The 17,955-nt window shown below is 42.6% G+C and overlaps 1 protein-coding gene across 5 annotated transcripts in view; it reads left to right on the top strand.

Annotated features, from left to right (window-relative positions):
* The window catches only part of Cdin1 (CDAN1 interacting nuclease 1), a 213,756-nt gene that overhangs the window by 179,920 nt on the left and 15,881 nt on the right, over positions 1-17,955 (top strand). Inside the window, exon 12 of one of the 5 annotated variants that reach the window (XM_027422255.2) lies at positions 10,510-11,367. The exons of the other annotated variants lie outside the window; for them this stretch is intronic. Coding sequence (XP_027278056.1) covers positions 10,510-10,519 — 10 coding nt within the window. The 3' untranslated portion in view covers positions 10,520-11,367. Of the gene's footprint in view, positions 1-10,509; positions 11,368-17,955 lie in introns of those variants that run through there. 5 annotated transcript variants of the gene reach the window in all.

Raw genomic sequence — 17,955 nt, 5'->3', positions numbered from 1 at the left:
CTTTCTCGAATTGAATGAAAATAAATACACAGTATACACAAACTTATGGGACACAATGAAGGCTGTTCTAATAGGCAAGGTCATACCAATAAGTGCCAACATAAAAAGAAAAACCAGTGGCAAGATCTCCTACTAGTAACTTAACAGCACACCTGAAAGTTCTAGAAGAGGAGGAGGAGGAGGAGGAGGTGGAGGAGGAGGAGGAGGAGGAGGAGGAGGAGGAAGAAGAAGAAGAAGAAGAAAAAGAAGAAGAAGAAGAAGAAGAAGAAGAAGAAGAAGAAGAAGAAGAAGAAGAAGAAGAAGAAGAAGAAATCACACCCAAAAGGAATTGACAAGAAATAATCAAACTCCAGGCTGCAATCAATAAAATAGAAACAAAGCAACAACAACAACAAAAGAATACAAAGAATCAATGAAACAAAGAGTTGGTTCTTTGAGAAAATCAATAAGATTAACAAGCTCTTATCCAAATTAATTAAAAAGCAGAGAAAGAAGATCCAAATTAACAAAATTAGAAATGAAAAGGGGGGCATAACAACAGACACTGAGGAAATCTGGAGAATCATCAGGACACATTTTAAAAACCTGTACGCCACCAAATTGGAAAATCTAAAAGAAATGGAGGATCAAGTGGGAATGGGGTGGGTGAAGGGGGACAAGGGAAGGAATATGGGGGGAGACAGCTAAAATTAAGGACTATTTGAGGGGTAGTATGGGAACCTAATACAGTTGAAGCTTCCTAAAATATATACATATATGAAGGAAATCTAAATGAAATTGCCATATAATGGGGGAGACAGAGCCCCAGCTGACCATCTCTCTTGTCACTAAATGAAGCTTCAAGGTTCAGAATTGGGTTACATAATTGATTATTGGCCAAAGGAAATCCCTAAACAACCCAGGTTGTTGCTAAGACTATAGGTTGCTTTCTACAAACTTAGGGCAAGGTTCCATTGCTGAGGATAACACCTACACAAGCCATCCAACGTAGAGAAGTCAAGCCGGTGCCTACATAGAGCTTCCGTTCGTGTGTGTGTCAGCCTCTTTGCCACAGGGTGGTAGGAGATATGTAAACACCAACCCAGCCACAGCCACAAACCCCATGGTATCTTTCCCGTGAGATATGTTAGTTCAGTGGTGCCACAAAGCTTGTGGGAGTAGCCAGACAATATCTGATTTGACTTACTCTAGGAGATGGAAACCACACCTAACACTGCTTGGGTGACCAAGAACCAGAGACCAGATTGTTTGTTTGTCCAATTCCAGTGCATTAGTTTTGTTTTATTATATTGTTTATTTTATTATTATCCCTTAGAAGCCTGTTTGTTTTTTAATGGAAGACAGAAAGAGAGTGGATCTGGATGGGAGGGAGATGGGACAAATTTGGGAGGAGTAGATGGAAGGAAAACTGTTAACTGAGACACATTATGTGAGGGAAAAATATCTCTTTTCAATAAAGTTGGGGATGGGGGAGCCCTGTGTGCCATGCTGAGGCCTATGTTGTGGGGGAGACATGGCACAGCCTTGTGTGCTGTGCTGGGACCTATGTGGTAGTCGGGGGATCTGGGAGCCCTGTGTGCCATGCTGGAGCCTATGTTGTGGGGGAGACATGGGAGTCCTGTGTGTGATGCTGGGGCCTATGTGTTGGGGGTGGTATAGCCCTGTGTGCTGTGCTGGGGCCTATGACTTGGGTCTATGAATAGATTTCAGAGCATTGTCACGCACCAAGTAAGCATTCCTGCTGAACTGTATCCCTGTCCGGGTGTCAGAGCCTTTTAATGTGAGTTTCCTCCAGCTTCACTTGAGAAAAACAATGAAGTCTCCAAATTAGAAGGGGCCCACAAAACCACCTTATTCAGCATCAGTAGATGATCAACTTAGACATCCCCAATGGCTCACCAAGATGAGTTGGGAAATAATATTGAAACAGACACTGTGTAAACCCAAACTTTGAAGCATAGGTAAATCAATGGCTGCAGTCACTTACCATGCAATTTAATTAGCTAATATGCTCTGAATCCTACTAGACAAATTATGGCATTTAGACACAAACCTACACTCTCACCTTCTCTCCAAGTCTTGAGAGGAATTTTCTCTACCACCAAAGGCTGGTTTGATGATCAGAAGTGAAGATCATTGCAGATTTAGACAAATTAAAGAAGTCCTGATGAAGCTTATTAACTAAAACAAAACATAAAATGTGTTTGTTGCTTATTAAATACTTTTATGAGACAAGTTCTGGACCAGTGTATTTTATATTCATTAATTCCATGTATTAAGCCTTATAGCTATGCTATAGAGTAGATGTTATTATTTTTATTTTAATCATAAGAGAGCTGACACCTCTGCAAGGTCAGAGAGCCAGAAAATGGCTGAGCTAGGCATCTAATCTAATTCTGACTCCAAGGGCATTGCACAGCAATTAATGACATTAGACCATGATTTAGGCTAAGGTTCCTAAAATTTTGAATTAAATATTAATTAAAGCCATGAACTTTCTCCTGTGTAACTGCACATATGTAAAACTTTTCATGTGGTTTCAGAAGGCCCAGGCACTCTCCACAGCACAGGCTTCCAAGGATATTATCCAATGATTATACATACCTTAGATTCAGCTTGATAGTAGAGATTAGTCAATAACTACAGGTAAATATTCACATGTTCCCAGAGTGCCACATTTAGCACTGTGGATTGAAATAAAAGGGAATAATCTAATGTGATAAAGTTGACACCTGTCCTATTGGATTTAACCACATACAGCAATGGGGAATTCAAGCTATTCCTTATGGAGAAGTCAAGTTACTCCTTTTGAATGGGTAGAGACACTGTTTTTGTTTGTCTGTATTTTTTGGACTGTCTCTTATTTGGAAATTATACAGTAGTACTCATATTTGCTTGTAAAGATAAGAACAGTAACAAAAATTTTAATGCAAGGTTTTTGAGATTATCTAAGGTTGCATGCAACCTTCACATTCTCAGCTAAAGAAGAGGGCCCAGAAAGTCCTGCCACCCAGCTGGGATCACACAGGCAATAATGTCAGGGCTAAGCCTGGAGACTTCACCCAGTACCTCTGTGCTTTCCTTATCCCACTGGACTTCACTAGGTCCCAGCTTGCATATTCAAACCACCAACTGTGCATCATGGTTTCACTCCTTCCCAGATGGCTTTTATTACTCATTTGAAAATAAAACAATAATGAGAGATGTAACACAGATATTTGTGTACAGGTTCAGATGGAAGCTGCCCTTCTAGAACAGAGCACAGAGCCATGACAGCCATGACAGCAATGCTGGAGTACAGTAGGGAGGGAGCCTGTTGGCTGTAGTTCTCATAAATGCACTGTCCTAAGTAGACTAAACTCACAAGTTTGACATGCATCTACCAACATGTATCAAGCTCCCCACTGTGTGTCAGGCTGCATGCTTGGCACCTAGAGCACAGAGGCACGCATACCCCATCCCTTGTCCTTATGAAGTTCCTGGTTACTGGAGGAATTTGCAACAAATCCAGACTATGGCCTCAGCAGCTGTTGGAGCCTCCCTCCTCAGAATAATGATTTCTTATGTCTCTGGAGGTTTTCTCCCACAGAGGAAAATATTTTAAGTTTGTATTAGCCAGAACAGTATTGGCCAGAATGTAGCTTTCCCTTCAAATGGGATTCCTCTCCCAGTAATAGTCATGGATTGTCACCAGACTAATTAAAAAATAGGAGCTTGTTTTCTTTCATGCAAAGGTATATCCAGTTATCTGAAGGGATGGGGGAAAAGTCCAAAATAAAAGTGATTATTACTTGCCATAATTTATAAGCAAAATCCTAGACAACACTGTACCACGCCAGGGGTGTGGCCAAAGACAACCCCAAGAAGGTGCCAGAGTTCCCAGAAGCTGGAGGCCCTTTCCTTAGATTAGCAAAGGTGCCTACAGTTTGGCAGACAATGGGTATGAATGCATTTTAATACTGCTAATACATTCCTTGTAAATCATGTTTCTCTAGATTAACTAATAACTCATCAATTTGCTTTCCCTGTAATATGATTTTCTGTACAGTGGTAATGGCATTCTGAGTCTTGAGGGCTTTATGACATTTTAGGCTACAAAGAACTTTTGTTAAGGGGAGGGAGGGACAGGTACTGATATGAACTAGCACATGCCGGAGTTTTTCTCTTTGGTGATGTTGGCTTGCACTGAAACACAAATTGCGTGGTTGAAAGCAGCCAAAACTATTGATGGCTTTATTGGATGAAATAAATTATTATACAGGTATTTCACTCAGGTGACATTTCATCATCAAATAACAATAAGTACAATTGCCATTTCCCATAAGACTGTTCTCTTGAGCCAAGGGCTTGAAAAAGAAAATAAAATACGTGCCTTGTTCCACACATGGCATTGTACTAAACATTTATTTATTATTACACTCGAGAATAAAAAAAGAGGCCTACCAGCCAGACATGGTGACTGGAAAAGCATGTCGTGGTGTCAGATCATCCCAGGACAGCTCTACTCTTCCCTCCTTTCCTAATGATGGTTGACAGATTGAGATGAATTTTTATAATCCAAGTGTCTCCTGTGCCCTTCGGTGGGATAGTACTGCAGGGTGTCTCCTCTGGTGCTCAGGCCATTTCTGCACTAGTGACCTGTGAGCAGCTGCAAACAGTTTTTCTTTTTTAGACTGTGTGAAGCTATGGTTAAATTCTAATTTTCTAAAATAGGTCTAAGTATGGGGAGAGCCAAAATTAGGTGCACTTTTCCTGGTAGAAATGAGACTACAAATTGTATATTGTGTTGGTAAAGATGATTAAGGCAGTCCAGCCGCAGTTGGGCAGATTAATTGGAGCATGCAGATTTGTGTAAAAACATATGTTGGGATTGGAGAAGACTTTTTCTTTTTCATTCTATTTAAAAGGGTTTTTATTTATTTATTTTTGCAAGTTCCTATGTGTAATTTTCACATTTCTAATTCTCTCCTAAAAGTCTGAGATAAATTGGAATAGGCGAGGAGAGTAACATGGAAGGACTTTGTCACAATGAAAATGTGCCTTTCTCCCAGTCAGTGACAGCCTTTTTCATTTACTAAGCCCCAAAGTGTTCATTATTTTTAAATGATTGCGCGATGAAACTAGCGGCACTTGTTTAAACAGAGCACAGACCTAACAGCGAAGAGTGGCTGCTTCTAAGCCACGGTGCACATGAGCATATAGTGAGCACTGGGGAAATATAAGTTGGAATTTGTAAATGGATTCAAAATAACTCTCATGCGGTTATAGGAAAGATTTGTGATAAACTATGCAAAGTGCCTGCCAGAGTGTTGGGGGCTTCCTGGATGGGAGAGAGGTGGAGGTGGAGCCAGGGCTTCCTAGTGAAGAGGTACAGTGGTGGCCATGTGGGTGGTGGTTAGTGATGACAGCTAGACACTCAAGTCAGTTATTTCTTTTAAAAGAGGGGGGTAGGTATTGAAATCCAGCAAAAGGCTTTTGCTTGAAACAGTTGTAAAATCCTTTACTCTAGAGCTAGGATGTAGTTTGCATGGAACAAATATAAAAAACTTAATGAGTCTTTGTGTCCTTGTTTACTTAAGAATGTGTCTGCTCACAGTTTTCCTGTTGTCCTTATTACACCTGCTTTACATCAAGGAAGAACAATGGATCTCATTAGGAGGATAGACTCTACGCTCCTTCTCCTGGATTTCTTTGTGGGGTTGTAGGTAGAGCTCATCTTAAATAATGCATATATAGTGAATTATCTCACCTCTCCCTTCGGCTCTCCCTAGTAAACAAATCCCCCCTTTTCTTAGTTTCTCTGTGAACTTGGCAACTCTCCTGCTCCTTGCTAATTTTTCCTTCAGTGGATAAACATCATTGTTGCATATGGGGAATCTTGCTGGAATAGGCAAAAGTTCCCTGTGGGCACCACTTTTGAGAAAATTTTCCTGCTGGTTTCATGGCTGTTCGTGTGTGTGTGTGTGTGTGTGTGTGTGTGTGTGTGTGTGTGTGTGTGTGTGTGTGTGTGTGTGTGTGTGTGTCTGTCTGTCTGTCTGTCTGTCTGTCTGTCTGTCTGTCTGTCTGTCTGTCTGTCTGTCTTTCTCTAAAACCACCAAGTACTGTTAACTCTAGTGATACCTCAATGGGAAAGGACTATCTGATTGAGCCATGGGCTGATCTCAGGTGCCAGGCCAGTTGCCTCTGTGAAGGTTTAGTTTGCTGTGAAGATTTGAATTCTATGGTTCTTATTTCTGTGCATTTCTGACAATGGGGTGAATGACTAACACTTATTACTGGAGGAAGTTCTAGGCTGTTAAGTCAGCTGGAAAAAATACCCACAGGTCAGTCTCAAACACTTGGGTTGCCCCTGTAATAAAATTATGTAGCAATGTATCAGAAGAGGCCCTGAGCAATAGTGACAACAAATTCATAAATCTACATGATGCTCTTCCCGTTTTGTTCTATTTTGCTTGACTTGTCTTGGTTTTGTTGGTTTCTGTTTGTTAGTTTTGTTTTTGTTTTTGTTTTTTGAGACTAGGTCTCTCTATGTAGCCCAAGATGGCCTGAAACTTTCAGTTCTCTCGTAGCAGTCACCCAAGTACTGGGATTACAAGCATGCACCACCACACCCAAGTGAACCTTCCATTTAACTCAGAGGCCAAATTGGGCAATCCACACACTTGGAGCCACCAAGCTTCAGTTTTTCATCTGAAGCGTGGACATTTGTTTCATTCAGGGTGACTGACATTCAGGGAGCACGTGACTTAGTAACCAAGGGAGCTGGGGAGTCATGTGTCAAAGCCCAGGTGAGGCCAGGACTCGACAAGTACAGTACACAGATCCACATTACACATGACACACACACAGTACACATTCACATATCCACCAGGGTGCAAAGAAGAGCTACTGGTCACGGCCACAGCTGGCGATTGGTCTTGGGACTTTTCTCCACATCACAACTTGAAAACTAGCTCTCTGGTGACCCATGGAAATACGGTTCCTGTTGCCTTGTGCAGATAACTAATTGGAAGCTAAGGAACCCTCAGGAACTTGAATGCTTTCTTGTAGAATGAACTAGTAGTGAAGCCATAATTCTTGAACCCAAGATTTATTGTAAGTGAGAAAGCGGTGGCCCAAAGTTTAATTTGCCTCACTATTTGTTACGACTTGTTAGTTTGACACCACTACACCAAGAAGACGGCTGAGCCCACACGGCTCACAGTGGTAGCCAGACATTTTCAGAGCCACTTGGTCAGTATTTTAAGAATCCTCCCTTACTCAATTAAAATCAATAAGTAACAGCAAATGCAAGGATATAGAACCCATCTGACTTAAAATAAATCTCATTAATTCTGACTTTCCATATATTTCCATAGTTAAACATTGTTATTGTTCACGAGGAAAAAAGATTAGAATGAGACGAATGGGGATATTACAGTAAGCATTCATATCCTTAATGTGAGGTTGGTTGTTAATGAGCTCATGGTAACAAAGCTGAAAATACGGATTTTAAGATAACTTTTTATTCTGTTAGATCCATCCCAGTTCTCAGTCCTATGAATATATAACACCGTTGCCATAGTAAATAACTGCTGCGAATCGGGTTACGTTCCTGACGTCTTCCCCACTCTTTATTAAGAATGTGATTTGTCTTTCTTATTTAAATAATTATTTCTGAAAACCTCCTAGGTCAGTAAACTGTAAAAACATTCATTTTTATTCATTGTCCACTGTGCTTCTTGTGTGTGTCCCTGCCCCAGCAGCCACCTCTCATGGTGGCAGTTCCTTGTTTCTGCTCTGTCGCCGTCACACTCTTTTCATTTTCGACCCTTCTGCTTGCGTCTGTGGACACAGCTTCCATCAGAACGGCTGCTTGATGAGATGTGAGGCCTGACCCCCAGCACAGAGGACATCCTATTCTCAACTCTCTGTCCTCTCTGGCTTCTTTGTAACCAGATATCCTCAGAGTCTTTGTCTCTACTTCCCTGGGCATCACCACCATCCCCCACCCCCATCCTTGGGCTGCAGTATCTCCTAGTTTACAGGCCCCAGAGAGATGTCTTGATCCTTGCAGTCCACTGTGCACTGTGAATCATACTCATGACTCCTGAGACCCTTTCCTTCTCCCCCGCTCCCCCACCAGTGTCTCTCTGAGTCGTCTTCATGATTCTCCTCCCTTCCTCTGCTGCTTACATCCTATGCTGTTGTTGGGAGTTTGTACTCTTATCCTACATTCTCATCTGCATTAACAAAGATACTGTACTTTGAAAAATGATCCAAAGACACAGGGGACCCTTTTCTGCCATTCCAGTGCAAGTGTCCTTTCCTTCGATACTCTGTACCTTTTAAGAATCTGGAGTGTCTGCTATGTAATTTAAGCAGTTTCTCACGTTTGTCATTGAATACCCCATACCTGATTACATCCAGCACAGTCTAAAGATTATAGTGGATATACTGAACAACCCCAGGTTGGACTTTTTAGCTAATGTTAATTAAGTTGAGATGTTCTTATAGTACACATAGCTGTACATTTATTCATTTGTAAACATAGTCCGCTCTGCCACTTAAGGGTTCATTACTATCGTTTCAGAAATATTATGTATCCTTTTGTTTTACTTTCCTTCTGGGTATATAGGAATCATAACAAAAAATTAAGCATTAGGTACATTATAATATTGAAGATCTTGATAAGGAAATATTTGGATACAAACTCTTGTCCCATGATTAAGGAGATAACTATAATGGTAATCACATATTTGAATAAAATATAAATCACATGAGATTTTAAAAGAAAACTTTTAAAGTCTATTAAGTAGTCTGCCCTGACACATAAAAATTGCTACAGCCTTAGATGGCTTCAAATGCCTAACCAAAAGCCAATTTACAGAATTTGAAGGTGTGTCTGTGGACAAATATGCAGTGAAGAGGTAGGTAATGGCAACTCAAAGGAAAATACCTGGATCCATTTCAAAACATTTATGCTAAAGGTTACTTAGTATTGCTTTTGCTTAGCAGTTATGTCAGATTTGCTGCATTTAAGCAAACTGTGTACACATAATAAAATTTCAGATCTCGTTCTAAAAACCGAGATGCAAAATGCAAAGCTTTTGTTTTCATTATGAGTCAGTGGAAGACTTGTCATATAATAGGGTCACACCACCTCACAGGGCTCCCCTTGGAGAAGCCATCAGCACCCCTTTGTCCTCCCTCAGTCTTCGGGACTCACTCAGTTTCCCTAGTTTCATCGTCCTCCCAAACACCATGTCAGTGCCTCCTAAGGACTTCTGCATAGCATTTTGCAAAGAAAGGCTGTTTCCTCATGTCTGCAAGAAAAGAAATTGTATTTGCAGTGACTGTAAATCACTCAAGTGATTTAACTTGAGTAAAATCAGAGTCCAGTTTTCCCCAAGTTCTTCGAAACACAGAGACGGAAGTGGCTACAGTGTAACCCACACTGACTGCCCCTAGAACCTCAGTTCACCCCCCCCAGGATGATTTTCATTTGCTTTGGGTAAATTATGTCATATACAGTTTTCCAGAGAAAGGGACACAGACAAACACACACACACACACACACACACACACACACACACACACACACACACACAAGCAAATTGAGAATACAAACTATTTTTCTAAACTAATGATGTCTAGTCCTTTTATAAGTAAATATAGAAACCTTTTAATAAACTTAATCAGATTATGATAAGCACTCAGAAAATCAAGATAGAACTTCAGAAAAATCTGTACTCTGAATCTTTAGAAATTTTCTTTTGGCTACTGCCTTTAAAATTTTGAGTAGTGTATCTAATCAAAGTAAAGATGCATAATGGAAGCTCTTGCCACTGTAGTATTTTCAGCTGTATGTTTTTCAAAGGTGTGTGTGTGTGTGTGTGTGTGTGTGTGTGTGTCTGCTGGGGTTTGTGCACATGAGTGCATTGCCAGTGGAAGCCAGGGGAGGGTGCTTGATCCCCTGAGGATGGAGTTAAAAGGTGCTTGTGAGCACCTCAAAGTAGCTACTGAAAATCAAACTTAGGCCCACTGTGCTCCTAACCACTGGGCCATCTCTCCCTGGTGCTAACCAATTTTCAAACTACGACAGAGTTTGAATATCATACCATAACCCTAAAAGGGCTTTTCTGTACACACAGTGCCTTTCTTCTTCCTGCGCATACATACCATCCTCTCTGAAATGTCAGGGTCCCAGAGTGGCAGCAACCACCTGAAGGCATGAGAATTGAGAGGCTGCAAAACTGGCATGTGGATGGCTGGTCCTCCTGAAGGCAGATCCATTGTAGAGCCTGTGTGTAATCATCAGGGACATGAAAGACCTGTCCTTCCAAATGGCACCTGTTAGTCTGCTCCAGTCAAACGAATGCTTGGTCCATAAATAAGCCTAAAAGGTATTATGAATGTGTCTGGGTGATTGATCTGTGTAGCGTCTATCATGAAAATAGACCAAAGGCACTAGGGATGCTTCCCTGTGGAAATCATGGTGGTAAATTGCCATCCTTGTCCCTGTTCCAGGCCTTGCTGATCAAATTGTGGATGTAACAACTTCACAGACTGAACTTTCAGTCTCTTGAGATCGTCAGCATCTTTCCTTAGAGTGGAAATACCACTGTGCCTTGCTCTGTAGCCGCATGAATGGACTCTCACAGGGGATAGCACCGCTGTCAGCCTTTCCCGACCCTGACTTCTAAGGCTTGCTACTGTTCAAAAGTCTAGCTGGAAATGCTTTTGTGTTAGCTTGAAAGGTAAGGGAGGAGTGCCAGTGCTGGGACATAACTTGCCATTAAGGTTGAGGTGACAGATTTAAGCCGACGGGGAAAAGTCCCAAACCTATTTTCCTGTGAAGGTTTGCTAGCAAAGTCCTTGGGCAATTTTTAACCCACCTAGCCTCCCCTGTGTGTGCCACAGGGGTTCAAAAGCCAGCTAGACTAACAGAGCAGCTAGGCAGAGGGCCCCTGTTTTACTTTTCTGTCTGTCCGTCAACTGTTCAACAGTTAGCCATGCTCCACCAAGTTCCAGTACTGGTGGAGACAGGGTTCTTCCTTCATAGAGCACACTGCCTGGTGAGATACAGAAACATCAAACAGGTGAACATAGGACTGTAGCATCTTCTGAACTTGACATTATTAGAGCAGTCATCTTCTCATTTTGTGCCTGAATCTCATAGAATCACAAACCCTGTAACTCCAAGGAAAGTCCATACAGGCTTAATTTTACCAAAAAGCTGCATTTAATATTTTCAATGAAAACTATACAGTTATTGTGATTGGAAGGCTCTAGACACATTAGGAATCTAAGCTTTTTCATATTTAATATGCAGAGTGACTCATGCAGTTGTTCTAATGCTGGCCATATTTGTTTCTTTATAATCAAAATGCATTGTATGCATCTGTGAAATTCTCAAGGAATTAATAAAAATATTTTTAAAGTAATAATGGATCTATTTTTTTTTTTGCAGTAACCCTTTTTATAATGGACAGAGTAGGGGAAGTTTCTCTGCCTTTGGTATTAGATTCTATGCTATTAAGTTTCACTGGTTGAACAAGGGCTGCAGCCGTGCCAACAACCACACAAGAAGCAAAGGTCTTTTGTAAGCACAAGACACTCACCAGTTACTCCTGATATCAGCCTGCCTTGGCCTCAGCCCAGCCTGTTAGTTCAAACCCTAAAAATAAACACCTATTAATCAGCTAGTGGCAGCATGGGTGGACCAGTCCTCTAACTGAAGGGCCTAAGGCTAACCTCAGTCAGTGGCTCCTCCAGTCACCTAGGATGAGATGGGAAGCAGCCAGGAATGTCTCTGTAAAAAAAAAACTCAAGCTTAGCAAAATGTTTAAAGTAAGCCTGTCACAGCTCTCCACATTGACTGTTGGCTTTTCCCTTGGCACATCCAAGCACCACCTGAACCTGCTGGTTTGTGGGCTCCATCCTAGAGCCAGCTGGTGAGGCAAAGCTACAGGTTACTTCAGCATCCAGGGCCAGCTCTGCCTTGTTTGACTTCTAATCAAAAAAACAATGAAAGGGGAACTCACACCTGGAAGTCCTTATCATCATAAAATTCAGCTAATGACTTCTTGTGAAGTTCAATAAAGTTGCCATGTAGCTCACTAAAGGAAACTGCTCGCTGTTCACCTTGTGCCCGCTGACTTCTCAAGGAATACAAATCGGAGGAACCCCGTGGAGCCTCGGGAAACTGTTTATATATACATACTTTGTCTCAACCACTCAGGAAAATTGAGCCTGCAGTATGGTTTTCAGGTGTTTTGTTTTGTTTTTTTGAATGGCAAACTCTTTTTTCTGTATGTGGTGGGAGTAGGGAGGGGACGGTTTGTTTTAGTGTATACATTTCTTTAATGTGTTTACCCCTAAATAAGTGAGCTGCAGTAGATACTTTGGCCCCACACAAAGTAAATATTTAACTCAGGGATTCCACACAGAAATGGGCCTGGGTTTCACGCAGGAAAACTGCCCTTGGGCAGAAAGTTCTGCCAGTATTCCTTGTGTAGTCCATAGTCTCCTTGGCCCCTTCCTCTGTGGTGTCAGTCCTCCGCTCCCACACACCTGTCCAGCTGTGTTTTCTAAAGTCTCACCAGCTTGCTCTAGTGTAAATCTTCTGCCATCATCCACATCTGTATCTCTCTGCCTTTGCAGTGTCTTCCCTTTCTTAATTCCTCCTCACCCTTGACTTCAGGACTTTCTCTGAAGGTGATCCCCACCCCTCACTCCTGCTCAAGGCTCTCCCTGGCCTCTCCAGATGGAGTGAAGGTTCTTTCTCCAAGCAGCTTAGCTGTTTTTAATTCATCTCCCTTTATCCTAGTTTTTGAGACTGCCCACACTGCTGGGAGCCCCAAGAAGGCAGGGTCTATCCTGATGTTCCAGTTCTACCTGATAGCTTCCTTGGGAAGGCAGAAGACTGCACTCTCCCAATTTACAGATGAGGAGAAAGGAGCTAGCCACTCGCTCTCTGCAGGTGGGAGGTGGAGTTGGTTCATCTAGGCATGCCAATGGCTTCTGTGCAATCCTTTCTGCTCTCTATGTGTAGTTCTAAGCATGTCACCCTGACAGCCTCGGTTTCCTCAGCTGTCACACCAGAAGAATGCACTCTCTGAGGGCCAGCTTATCACTGTCCAGTTGTGGAAATACAGTGAGTGGCAGCTATGAAGCACTGTGCCATCAGCAGCCAAGGGGTGGAGCCAGGGTCACTAACCTTCATCCTGTCCTTTGAGTGCAGGCAAGCAGGATTCTGTACTCTGGGTCCTCCAACTGTTACTCTAAAAGTGAAATATGGGGTTCTATCTCCATATTTCTTTTCTCCGTTTGTCTGACAGAACAACTTCATTAACCTCGAAGAAACAGAGGAAGCCTTAGAAGTCAGTGCTGACCACTGAGATCCCTAAAACCTCATCTCTCTCTCTCTCTCTCTCTCTCTCTCTCTCTCTCTCTCTCTCTCTCTCTCTCTCTCTCTCTCTCTCTCACACACACACACACACACACACACACTCCACCCCAAAGGCCAACTTCAGTGTCTCAGAAGTTCTCTATGTTCTATCAGGGACAGGACTAATCTCAAACTTCAGCTATCACTGTTTCTCTAGTTATCTGGAGATTTTGTTATTATTTTTAACCTCCCCTCTAGAAACTTTAAATAATACTTTTAAAATGATTCCTTAGGCTACAACACTTGGGAGAGCAAGCCCTGCACCTCTCCTGGGCAACATAGTTGGCAGAGGTGTGAGTGAGCCAGTCCCAAAGTTGTGAGCATGGGAGACGTGTCCCCATTACTCATCTGTCTTGTGGCAGCATGGGGGGAGGGGGGTAGCGGGGGGGGGGGGGTAGAGATGTCAACTGCTGTCATGCCCCCCTGCACCTGAGGCAGAGCTGGCCCGAGGTCATTAAGAGTGGGAGAGCTGTCCCTGCCTCTCATCATCAGCTGCAACACCCACCAGAGTGGCCCCTGCACCATGCCTGGGTAACACAGTAGGGCTGGCCCTGAAAGTGTGGGTGTGGGAGAGCTGACCCTGAGGACAGGAAAGCCTGAGAACTGGCCCTGCCCCTTGCTCATGGCTGCAAGGGGTGGACCAGTCAGGGCAATGCTGGAGAGCTCACACTGGTGGTGATGACAGGGCTGACTAACCCTGCAAATACCGAGGCCCAGAACCGGGGTTACGTACTAGTCCACCCCAACATCCACGCACGGGAATGGGGTGGGGTGGGGTGTTGGTCATGTGGAACTAGGGCTGCAGGATCTCCATGACACAGGGCAGTAGCAGATGTCCAGGAAGGGTCCCAGTGAGGGCCAGTGTCGATGGTGCAGCAGAGACCAGGAGCCTTGACTAAACCAATGATTCCTTGCAATAAATGCCTGCATATAAAAATGTATGGATTAATGGGTTTACTGCATGACCCACTGTGTCACACCACAACTTCCACCATGAGCTTTTCCCCTTTTTTTTTTTCCTTTTTTTCCTCTTAAATTTTGTTTTGTTTTCTGGGGGTTGGTAGGGAGATGGGATCGAGGTGTATGATGGGAAAGACACCAAGAATTTAAAAAAAAAAAAAATGCTCCTTAGTCTGCTTAGTCAATAAAATACCTACTCCGAAAGCATGAGACCTGAGTTCAGCTCACAGGCACCACACGAAAACCAAAAGCAGCTGAGGACATCTGTAATCCAAGCAGTTGTGTAGCAGAAATGCAGATCCCTAAAGCTCATCAACCAGCCAACCTAGTAAGATCAGTAAGCTATGGGTTCACTGAGAAACCCTATCTCAACAAATAATGTAATGAGTGATGAAGAAAAAAAAAACTAACATTGACCTCTTGCCTTTACACTCACCTATACACATGCCAAAAAAGTAAAAATGCTTTTTGGTTTTTTCTAATTATAGTTTTATCACTGTAAGGAACAATACTAAGCATGCCAACATAACTACTATTAGGTGTGTAATTTAAAGCATATTCATAGTATTGTGCAACAGATCTCTAAAACTTTTTTATCTTGGCAGATTGAAACCCTAGCCTCTCCTGCCCTTGGCATCTACCTTTCTGCTTTCTGTGCGTATGATTTTGGCACTGACACATTGAGGTCCTTGACATGGGGCACAGCCGTGTCAACAACACACATTCATTCAGGACTTCACTTACTCTCTGCGGTTGAGCTGTCTTGTGACATGTGACAAGACTTCTTTTTTTAAGGTTGAATAATATTCTATTGTTGTATACAAAACTTTCTTTATCCATTCACCTATTATTTGGGTAGTTTTGTTCTCTTATTTTCAAAGGAACATTGAAACCATTCATCCTAAAGATCTATTAGTGTTGGGAAGGCTTCAAAATGCTAACCACAGGAACTGTCCTTTGGATGGTGCAGTGAAACTGCAAGACATCACCCTGAATTTGATTTGTGTATCAGTCATTCTTTATGTGACTAGGTACCCAAACACAAAACTAGACAAGGTAGTGTCAGGTCTCCAAGAGCAGGAGGGTGTATTGAAAAAACGTTCCAGTCACTGGCACTGTGGGAGTTTTCTCTCTAGTTTTAGAGTTTCGCCTGGTCATAGGAAGCACACCATCTCTTATTTTCAGTGGCAGGAAAAACTAGGAGAGCCACCATCCCCACTCTATGGCTCCAGAGCTGAGCAAATGTCCACAGTAGATCTCACACACAGCTGGTCAGGATCTTGCAAACAGGGTGATAATAAATGTGTTCAAGTTAAAGTTAAAAGCTAATTTATTCTCATTCCTTGAACCCAGGATACACCTTTATCAATGGTGAAACTAAGACACAAAAAGAAGTTTTTGTTTTTGTTTTTTCCGAGACAGGGTTTCTCTGTGGCTTTGGAGGCTGTCCTGGAACTAGCGCTTGTAGACCAGACTGGTCTCGAACTCACAGAGATCCACGTGCCTCTGCTTCCCAAGTGCTGGGACAAAGGCATGCACCACCACCCAGTGACACAAAACAATTTTTAAAATAAGTCTATAGGTGGCCCTTTCTAGCATCCATATTTCATAGAGAAAGGATATATCTACTGTGAAAGACCCTTACCTTGAGACTGGAAGGGAGAGAGATTTTACAGCCGTGTTTTAAAGTCTGGGAGAGTCATATCACAGTAGGCAGTAGGATTCAGTTGCTCAGTGAAGGAGCCCTGATGGGTCAGGTCTGGACTGGCTTCTCAATTGGACACAATTCTCAATTGTGGTTTATCTCCTTACACAGACAGGTAAGCTATCCAGCCTGTGCTGAATAGTTTTGTCAGCCTCATAGTCTAGAACAGTGGTTCTCAACCTTCCTAATGCAATTAATACAATTCCTCTGTGGTGACCCCACCATAAAACTGTTTCATTGTTACTTCATAACTTTAATTTTGCTACTGTTATGAATCATAATGTTAATATCTGATTTTATTTGAGAGGAGGGAACCGCAGTTGAGAAAATGCCTCCAAAAGGTCAGACAGTAAGCAGACAGGCATTTATTTTCTTCCTTGCTTGCTTGCTTTTTTTTTTTTTTTTTTTTTTTTTTTTTTTTTTTGAGACAGGGTTTCTCTGTAGCTCTGGAGCCTGTCCTGGAACTCACTCTGTAGATCAGGCTGGTCTTGAACTCACAGCTCTGCCTCCGGATGCTGGGATTAAAGGCATGTGCCACCACGGCCAGGCAGGGCATTATCTTAATTATCAACTGATGGGGGAGGACCCAGCCCACTGTGGGGGGTGCCATCCCTGGGCTGGTGGTCCTGAGTTCTATAAGAAAGCAGGCTGAGCAAGCCATGAGGAGCAAACCAGTAAGCAGCACTCCTCCATGGCCTCTGCATCAGCTCCTATGTCCAGTTTCCTGCCCTATTTGAATTCCTGGGCCGACTTCCTTCAGTGACGAATGATGATGAGGACATATAAGCCAAATAAACCCTGTCTTTCACAACTTGTTTTTCGTTCTGGTGTTTCATTGCAGTAATAGTGTTGTAATTTTTTAAAGAGCAGCTTGAAAGAGAAAGATGACATTCGACAGATTCAAGTGGAGAGGTTTTTTATTAAGGGAAAAAGATCATGAAAAGGGGAAAGAGGAGGGGAAAGACTGGCCTCTGGGGACAAGAGCAGTGGGAGAAAGGAAAGGGGGGACAGACAGACAGAGATGGTGAGAAAGAAAGAAAGAGGGAGGGAGAGAGGGCTGGGAGGTGGGCAGGGCCCTTTGAAAAGGGAACATAGTGATTGGGCACAGGTGGTGCTCTTAGTGGCAGCAGCTGAGGGCATATCCTGTCAGAACTCCAAAGGCAGGCCAGTGCAAATGCCTAAATACTAACAAACACTACTAGGACACAAGCCTAAACATCTCTACGTCCTCTAGTACCAAGGAGTGCTTCTGCTGGGCTGGCTAATTGCAAGTATTAGCTGAGATCACATGTACCACATAAAACAGAACCAGACATAGCAAGTGTTTGATCGTTATTAATCCTCTTCTTCACCATGACCAGTTCGGCACAGCCTTATGATGCTTTCTCAGCAAATGGATGAGCAATGTGGATGCAGTCACAAGTAGTACAGAGAGGGGTACACATGCAGACAAAATGCCCATAAAATAATAAACAGATTTTAAGAAAGGCTGCTATTTCTGACCCATGGGGCTTTTGTTTTAAATGATATAATGTAAATAAGGATCTTAACAAGACTGTCTGGGACATATCAAATATTTGATCAGTACTGCTGGCTCTTAGGATTATGGTTATGTTTTTAAAATTATTGCTGATATCATTTTAGTCAAATAGTAAAACTATGTGTGTCTTCTACCATTCTCAAACAGAGCTAGCATGCCAGAAAAATAAGGCTGGAGCAAACTCCACCCTGGGTAACTGCAGAGACATTACACTAACTAAAACACCTTACTCTGGTTGTATTAGAAAGAAGCAAGTAGAAGTTGGTTCCTGGGCTCCTAAAGTCCAGGACTGATGGCCTTCCTCATAGAGCAGTCAGC

Source organism: Cricetulus griseus, chromosome 6, assembly GCF_003668045.3.
Source record: "Cricetulus griseus strain 17A/GY chromosome 6, alternate assembly CriGri-PICRH-1.0, whole genome shotgun sequence".
Taxonomy (NCBI): Eukaryota; Metazoa; Chordata; class Mammalia; order Rodentia; family Cricetidae; genus Cricetulus; species Cricetulus griseus.
Note: the sequence above shows the minus strand (reverse complement) of the source record. Positions and strands in the feature narration are given on the sequence as shown.